The sequence below is a fragment of the Cynocephalus volans genome, chromosome X (genome assembly GCF_027409185.1).
Source record: "Cynocephalus volans isolate mCynVol1 chromosome X, mCynVol1.pri, whole genome shotgun sequence".
NCBI classification, from domain to species: domain Eukaryota; kingdom Metazoa; phylum Chordata; class Mammalia; order Dermoptera; family Cynocephalidae; genus Cynocephalus; species Cynocephalus volans.
This window is the reverse complement of record NC_084478.1, coordinates 72,859,509-72,868,906: the sequence shown is the minus strand read 5'-3', so window position 1 is coordinate 72,868,906 and position 9,398 is coordinate 72,859,509. Positions and strand designations below refer to the sequence as shown.

General features: G+C 36.8%; 1 protein-coding gene across 1 annotated transcript; it reads left to right on the top strand.

Moving 5' to 3' along the window:
* The first annotated feature begins 8,211 nt into the window (after positions 1-8,211).
* Positions 8,212-8,979, top strand: LOC134367257 (large ribosomal subunit protein uL30-like). Its single transcript, XM_063083955.1, has one exon. It carries the CDS (start codon positions 8,218-8,220, stop codon positions 8,962-8,964), a length of 747 nt encoding a protein of 248 aa, XP_062940025.1. The 5' UTR covers positions 8,212-8,217; the 3' UTR covers positions 8,965-8,979.
* Positions 8,980-9,398: the final 419 nt, after the last annotated feature.

Genomic DNA, 9,398 nt, shown 5'->3' with positions numbered 1-9,398 from the left:
TTTGGGAGATTTGCGTCCGTTTCAATCTTTTGGAATAGTTTGTAAAGAATCGGTGTCAATTGCTCTTTGAATGTTTGGTAAAATTCTGCTGTGAATCCATCTGGTCCTGGGCTTTTCTTTGTTGGGAGCCTTCTGATAACAGCTTCAATCTCCTTTATTGTTATTGGTCTGTTCAGATTTTCTACGTCTTCACGGTTCAGTTTTGGGAGCTTGTGTGTGTCCAGAAATTTATCCATTTCCTCCAGATTTTCAAATTTGTTGGCGTATAGTTGTTTATAGTAGTCTCGAATGATTCCTTGTATTTCAGATGAATCAGTTGTAATATCGCCTTTTTCATTTCTAATTTTTGTTATTTGAGTCTTCTCTCTTCTTCTTTTTGTTAGCCATGCTAATGGTTTGTCAATTTTATTTATCTTTTCAAAAAACCAACTTTTTGATTCGTTGATCTTTTGGATTGTTTTTTGGTTTTCAATTTCATTCAGTTCTGCTCTGATCTTAATGATTTCTTTCCGTCTGCTAACTTTAGGTTTGGATTGTTCTTGTTTTTCTAGTTCTTTAAGGTGAAGTGTTAGGTTGTTCACTTGCCATCTTTCTATTCTTCTGAAGTGAGCGTTTAATGCAATAAATTTTCCCCTCAATACTGCTTTTGCAGTATCCCACAGGTTTTGATATGATGTATCATTGTTTTCATTAGTTTCAATAAATTTTTTGATTTCCTGCTTGATTTCTTCTTGGAACCATATGTCATTAAGTAGAATGCTGTTTAATTTCCATGTGTTTGTATAGTTTCCAGAGTTTCGTTTGTTATTAATTTCTAGTTTTATTCCATTGTGGTCTGAGAAGATACATGGGATAATTCCAATTTTTTTGAATTTATTGAGACTTGATTTGTGACCTAATATGTGATCTATCCTGGAGAATGATCCTAGTGCTGCTGAGAAGAATGAATATTCTGAGGTTGTTGGGTGGAATGTTCTGTAGATATCTGCCAATTCCAATTGGTCTAGAGTCTTGTTTAGATCTTGTGTTTCTCTACTGATTCTTTGCCTAGATGATCTGTCTAATATTGACAGTGGGGTGTTCAGGTCCCCTGCTATTATGGTATTAGTGTCTATTTCCTTCTTTAGGTCTAATAGAGTTTGTTTTATAAATCTGGCTGCTCCAACATTGGGTGCATACATATTTATGATTGTTATGTCTTCTTGATGGATCAGTCCTTTTATCATTAAGTAGTGTCCCTCATTGTCTCTTTTTATGGTTTTTAGTTTAAAGTCTATTTTGTCAGATATAAGAATAGCTACTCCAGCTCGTTTTTCTTTTCTGTTTGCATGGTAAATCTTTTTCCATCCTTTCACTCTTAGTCTGTGTGAATCTTTATGGGTGAGGTGGGTCTCTTGTAGGCAGCATATAGTTGAGTCCTGCTTTTTGATCCAGTCAGCCAGTCTGTGTCTTTTAATTGGGGAATTTAAGCCTTTTACATTAAGAGTTGTTATTGATAGGTGTTGATTTATTCCTAGCATTTTATTGGTTGTTTGGTTGTCTTAGGTGTCTTTTGTTCCTTGCTTTCTGATTTACTGTTTGTTTTCTGTATTTGTTGGTTCCTTAGGTTGTAGATAGTGTTTTTGTTAGCTTGTTTTCTCTTCATGAATGCCATTTTTATTATACTAGCGGGTTTAGATTTTTCTTGGGTCTTTATGGCAGTGGTAGTTATTTTTCAGGAACCAAATTGGCGATTTTTTTAACACTGACATCCTACAATTTTATAAGAATTATTTATGTGCCAGTGTGAATATTAATTTTCTTTAAACAAAAAAACTAACCTTTGATGCAGTTGTGCCTCTAGCTGTGGTTATTTTTATTTGTCCCTTTGATCTAGAGTGAGCAAGAGAACTTTTTTTTATGTTGTCCCATTAGTTGGGAGACACAAAACAATCATTTTTCATACAACAGATTCAATATCTCAATACCATCAATACCTAAAATGAATAGAATTAAGTACATACTGTTATGAGTTATATTATTTCTATATCAACAAAGGATGTGTCTCCTTGCCACATGTTTTGACAGCCCAGAATAACACATCCATGCCCCAGAGTCAGAAGATTTAAAAGTTTTAATTCTTTTCTCTTTTGTCGACACAGTGTTCTTAACGAGAAATACATTTGAAACACGAATTCTTGATGTATTGCCATTTTAGCATGTTTATGTTTCTCTCTCTTTGTTGGTAAATAGCTGCATACACCAAAGGAGGGTCACAAGAATTTACATTTAAAGGCTAATATCTGCACATAATTCTTTTTCTTGAAATGGAAAAGGTAATTAGACCTGAAAGTGATAGTACAATATGTATAACACTTTAATTCATTTGATTTAGTAGATTGTATCTACTAAAGAAATCATGGAAACCAATAATCCGCTCTGATATTAGATTGGAGCTTGGTAAATTTTATGAAGAAAAGCTTGATCTAGCCCATATTAATGTCATAAGCAAAAATTATAATAAGAATGAATCTAACCACATGCTATCTGATCCCTGGCCAGACATGCACACTGACAAAAACACACATTCAAAAATAGGGTTTGTTATGCTTTCAGCTGTGCAAATGTCTCTTTTCAACTAAGGAGTTCAGTCATTTCCTTGTAAGAGGCTGCAAATAAGTATGCTTTTAAATGATAAATGCTGATTTTATCACAATTAGCACTTAACAGATGTACACATGTCATGGAACATTCAAATCATATTTTCTCATTTGAGAATTCAAAATTTCAACTGGAAGCGCACATTTTAGGAAACAATTCTAAATTAATATTTTTTGCTGTATTTTTGTACTATTTTGATATTTATGCTATAGGGATAAATGCACAGCAGAGAGTGTTGTACATTTTCAAAATTGTAGAGGTATGTTTCCAATTAGATAGTTCAACTGCTTTCTTTGGAAGATGACAATGGGAACTCTTGACTCTGGAAAGTGGCACCGGTAAGTGTGATAATTAGCTGGGACAAATGATTTCTGAGTTCAAAAAGAGAAGACTACCCCGGTAATTGGAAAGTGAGTGGACAGAGAAACCTAATCCTAAATTACTTTTTACCGGCCTAGTGATGGGGCTGGGAAAGCAAGTGGTCAGAGAGATTGAAGGAAGTCAGGCTTCTGGGCTGACCCCGTGGCTCACTCGGGAAGTCAGGCTTCTTAGTATGACTACTTTGCTAGGTTATTTTCAGTATGATATACACGTAGAAATAAATACCTGTTTGAACTTATTTCTTTACAACTATTGTTACTTTGAATTCATTTTTTTTTTGCAATTTTCTTTACAATCTGGCTATAAGTGCACATGTTTAAACTGATTTTGTTTTATTAAAACGTGTGTGTGTGTGTGTGTGTGTGTGTGTGTGTGCGCGCGCGCGCACGCGCACGCGCAGAGACAGAGGTCTGGAAGTGTATACTGCATATGGTTGAGACTGAACATTTCCAAATCTTTAATTCTCTTCATTCTTCTTACTAATATTTATCTTAATTTCTTATTACAAACATTAGTTGCTTTTTAACCAGAAAAAAAAATTAATTTTTTTCCTTTAAGAAAAAATTAAAGCATGAAAAAACTGAAGAACAGAATGAGCAAGAGTGCAAATGACTGCAACAACAAGTGTAAGTGGGTTGTTAACTGTGACTGGAATTTACATATTGGTCTGTTCAGGTTTTCTGTGACTTCTTAGTAGGTTGTATGTGTCCAGAAATTTACTACTTTCCTCCAGGTATTCAAATCTGTTGGTGTATAGCTATTTATAATGGTCTCGTTGATTCTTTTTACTTTTATGGTATCAGTTGTAGTGCCTCCTCTTTCATTTCTGACTTTTCTTGTTTGGGTCTTCTCTCCTTTTTGTAGACAGTATAGCTAGTGGTTTATCTATAGTGTTTATATTTTCAAAGAAGCAGCTTTTCATTTTGTTGATCTTTATCTATTTATTTATTTGTTTGCTCCCTATTTCGTTTAGTTCTGCTCTGATCTTGATTATTTCTTTCCATCTAGTGATTTTGGGATTGGACTGTTCTTGTTTTTCTAGTTCTTTGCAGTGTAACATTAGGTTGTTTATTTGAAGTCTTTCTATTCTTTTGATGTTGTAAGCATATATTGCAATAAACTCCCCTCTTAGTACTACTTTTGCAGTATCACACAAGTTTTGGTATGAGGCGTTTTTATTTTCATTAGTTTCAAGAAATATCTTGATTTGTTGTTTAATGTGCAAGTATCTGTATAGTTTCCAAAGTTTAGCCCACTGTAGTCTCAAAAGATCCTTGAGATTTTCAATTTTTTTCAAAATTGTTGAGACTTGATTTGTGACATAACATGTGGTCTATCCTGGAGAATGTTCCATGTGCTTATGAGAGCAATGTACATTCTGTGGTTGTTGCATAAAATGTTTTGTAAATGTATACCAAATCCAACAGGTCTAAAGTGTATTGTAAATCCTGTGTTTCTCTGTTGATTTGGTGCCTGGATGATCTGTTCAACTTTGAGAGAGTTGTTTGAGGCCCCCAAATACTATTGTATTCGGGTCTATCTCTCTCTTTAGGTCCAATAGTGTTTGCTTTATACACCTGGGTGCTCCGATTTGGGCTGCGTATATACTTATGATTGTCATATCTTCCTGCTGGATAGATCCCTTTATCATTATATAATGACCTTCTTTGTATCTTTTCATACTTTTCTGTTGTTGTTGTTTACACTCTATGTTATTTGATATAAGAATAGTTACTCCTTCTAATTTTTGGTTTGATTTTGTGTGGTATAGCTTTTTCCATCCCTTCATTATTAGTCTGTGTGAATCTTTACAGGTGAGGTGAGTTTCTTGTAGGCAGCACATAGTTGGGTGTAGCTTTTTTTATCCACTCATCCAGTCTATGTCTTTTGAGTGGGGAATTCAATCCGTTTACATTTAGGGTAGTTATTCAAAGGTATTGTCTTACTCCTGGCATTTTTCTAATTTTTGTATGGTTGTTTTAAGTGTACTTTGCTCCTTTCTCTTTTGTTGTTTGCCTTTGGTATTTGTTGTTTTTTTGGAGGTGGTAGGATATCGTTTCTTTTTCTTTCTCATTCAGGTATCTGCTCTATCTGTTGGCTTTGTTCTTTATTATGTATTCATGATGGTGATTATCATTTTTTTGATTCCAGATGCAGGACTCCCTTGAGGATGACTTTTGGGCTGATCTTATTGTTGTGAACTCCTGCAGTTTTTGTTTGTTTGGTAAAGACACTATTTCTACTTCATTTCTGATGGGTAACCTTTCTGGGTATAGTACTCTTCGCTGGCATTCTTTTTTCTTTTTTTTTTTTGTTTGTTTTTTTTTGTCTTTTTCGTGACCGGCACTCAGCCAGTGAGTGCACCGGCCATTCCTATATAGGATCCGAACCCGCGGCGGGAGCGTCGCCGCGCTGCTAGCGCAGCACGCTACCGAGTGTGCCATGGGCTCGGCCCTGCATTCTTTTTTCTTCTTTTAATGTTTTAACTATATCATCCCGTTCTCCTCTGGCCTGTAAGGTTTCTGCTGATAAATCTGCTGTTAGTCTGATGGGGACTCCTTTATAGATGACACTTTTCTCTTGCTGTTTTTACAGTTCTTTCTTTGTATTTGAATTTTGAAATTGGATTATAATTTATCTCAGAGAGGACTTTTTTAGAGTGAATCTCTTTGGGGATCTTTGAGCCTCTTGGATCTGGAAGTCTGTATTTCTCCCAATACCTGGAAACTTTTCTGCTAATATTTCATTGAATATGTTTTCAATGGCTTTTCCTTTCTCCCCCACTTCTGAAACACCCGTGATGCAGATGTTTGTACACATAAGATCATCTGGTAGCCCTGGTAGATTTACCTCATTTTTTAATATTCTATTTTCATTCTTTTCTTTTCTTTCTTTGTCTTTCTGTCTTTGTCTGACTGGGTTATTTCAAAGAGCCTGTCTTTGAGATAAAAATTATTCTTTCTTCTGTTTCTACTAGCCTGCTTCTTAAGCTCTTGAGCATACTTTTTATTTCATGGAATGAATTCTTCAGTTCCAGGAGTTCTGCTAAATTCTTTTATCAAGCATCCATCTCTTTGTAAATTTCCTCCTTCATATTTTGGATTGTTTTTCACATTTCTTTGTGTCGTCTATCTGAATCTTCTCTCATCTCATTGAATTTCCTTAAGATTGTTGCTATGAATTTCTTTTCAGACATTTCAAAGGTTTCTTGCTTTTTGGGGTCTGGTACTTGAGAATTATTGTGTTTCTTTGACGGTGTCATTTTCTTGGTTGTTATTATTATTTTTTCTTTTATTTCCAGTATCACTGTGTCAATGTGTGGTCATCTGGAGGAGCAGTTGCTTCTTCTATTACTCTGGAGTGGATTTTGAAGATATTGACTCCTTCCTGTAGATGTGGTTTATATTGACCATTGGATATTGTGTCTTAGTTTTTGTTCCTGGTAGATGCAGTAGTGCAATTTCTGTGTGGTTACTTCAGCTCTATTCAGCGTCAGAATTGTCTATGAGTGTCTCCACGGCCTATGCACTGGGGCACTCAGTGGCTCCTTGCTGAAGTTAGTGAAATTCTTTTGGGTTATCGGGAACATGGGTGATATCTCAAGTTCTTGGGAGAAGTGCCTAGGTGCTCTGTCACACCTTGGCAGAGGTGGTCCCTTCCCACTGCCCCAGCAGGGGCTGAGGTGAGGTGAGCCCTGTTTGTCACTTGGGGCACAGACTACAGCCCCAGTAGGCACCAGCCACAGCCTCGGCAGGCATCAAGGCGATTCAAGCTCTGCATGCCACTGGGGCCACAGACTCAGCCCTGGAAAGCCCTGCTCACTGCCAGGGTAGGAGCCAAGGTGGTCTACCACAGCCACTGCCACACCTTTCATCACTGCAAGGATCGTTCAACACCACAGTATCAGCCAGGGCCACTCTATAAACAGCTCACCACACACTGAACCACACTTATGCAAGAAGAGTCACAGCAAAGCCTACAAATAGAGGAGGAAATTTTTATCCTCATAGCAAACTCCAGAGTAATAGAAGAAACAAGTGCTCTACCACATGACCAAACATCAATGGAAAAAAAAAGTAGAAATTCAAACAAACAAGAAGATATGACACCATTGAGGGAATACAGTAATTCTCAAGTACCAGACCCCACAGAGTAGGAAACAAACCCTTGAAATGTCTGACAAGAAATTCTGAGCAAGAACCTCATGACAACTCAGAGATAAGACTTAATTAGATAACACAGTAAAACAAGAAAAACATCCAGGATATGAAGGAGGAAATTTACAAAGAGATCAGTACCTTAAAAAACAATGTAGCAGAACTCCTAGAAAGGAAGGCCTCACTCAATGAAATGAAATGAAAAACCCAACAGAGAGCTTGAGCAGCAGGCAAGAGTGAGCAGAAGAAAAAATTTTAGATCTAAAAGATGGTATTTTCAAAATTACCTAGGTGGACAAAAAAGAAAACAAAGAATTTAAAAAATGAAGAAATTCTAAGGAGCTAGCAGATAACCTCAAGTGCCCAAACATTTGAATAATAGGTATTCCAGAAGGGGAGGAGAAATGAAAACATATGGAAAACCAATTCAGGGCAATAATAGTAGAAAATTTCCCAGGTGTAGGGACAGATGTGGACCTTCAGATCTGGGAAGCCCCAAGATCCAGAAACAGATTCAATCCAAAAATGTCCACTTTAAGATACCTTATAGTCAAATTGGTAAAGCTTAAAGACAAAGAGAGAATTCTAAAAGCAGCGAGAGAAAAGTATCAAGTCACCTACATGGGAGCCCATATCAGATTAAAAGCAGACTTCTCAACCGAAACCCTACAGGCCAGAAGAAAGTGGGATAATACATTCAAAGTAATAGAAGAAAAAAATTGCCAGCCAAGAATTCTATACCCACCAAGACTATGAATCTGAAATTAGGGAGAAATAGTGTATTTCCCAGATAAACAAATATTGTGGGAGTTCACTGCCACACAACCAACCCCTTTAAGAAATTCTCAAGGGAGTCCTGCATCTGGAATCTGAAAAATGAAAATCACTATCACAGATACACATTAAAGAACAAAACCTGCCCTTAATGCAAAAATGAAAATGAGAAAGAGGAAGAAGCTAAATCACGCTACCTCAAATATCCATCCAGCTAACATTGAAGATGAGAAAAAGAGGGGAAGGCTCTTTTCCGGGTGGAATCATGGAGGGTGTCGAAGAGAAGAAAAAGAAGGTTCCTGCTGTGCCGGAAACCCTTAAGAAAAAGCGAAGGAATTTCGCAGAGCTGAAGGTCAAGCGCCTGAGAAAGAAATTTGCCCTAAAGATGCTTCGAAAGGCAAGGAGGAAGCTTATCTATAAAAAAGCTAAGCACTATCACAAGGAATATAGGCAGATGTACAGAACTGAGATTCGTATGGCTAGGATGGCAAGAAAAGCTGGCAACTTCTATGTACCTGCAGAACCCAAATTGGCATTTGTCATCAGGATCAGAGGTATCAATGGTGTGAGCCCAAAGGTCCGAAAGGTGTTGCAGCTTCTTCTCCTTCGCCAGATCTTCAATGGCACCTTTGTTAAGCTCAACAAGGCTTCCATTAACATGCTGAGGATTGTGGAACCATATATTGCTTGGGGGTACCCAAACCTGAAGTCAGTAAATGAACTAATATACAAGCGTGGTTATGGCAAAATCAATAAGAAGCGAATTGCCTTGACAGATAACAGTTTGATTGCTCGATCTCTTGGTAAATATGGCATCATCTGCATGGAAGATCTGATTCATGAGATCTATACTGTTGGAAAGCGCTTCAAAGAAGCAAATAATTTCCTGTGGCCCTTCAAATTATCTTCTCCACGGGGTGGGATGAAGAAGAAGACTACTCATTTTGTGGAAGATGGAGATGCTGGCAACAGGGAAGACCAGATCAACAGGTTTATTAGAAGGATGAACTAAGGTATCTACCATGATTGTTTTTGCAATCTGTTTAGTTAAATAAAGTGACTACTTTCAAATTGGAAAAAAAAAAAAGAAAAAAAAAAGAAAAAAAGGGGAAGAAATGAGGAAAAGATATTTGAAACATCTAAACAAAAAGCAGTAAAATGACAGGAGTGAAGCAATACCTGTCAATAACACCCCTAAATGTGAATACATAAACTCCCCATTGTAAAACACAGACTGAGTGACTGGATTAAAAAGCTAGACTCAAGTATATGCTGTCTTCAAGAGACTCACCTCACCTGTAAAGACACACACAGATTAAAAGTGAAGGGATGGTAAAAGACATACCATACAAATGGAGAGCAAAAACTAGCAGGAGTAGCTATTCCTTATATTGGTAAGATAGAATTTAAACCAAAAACCATGAAAAGAGACAAAGAAGGCCACTA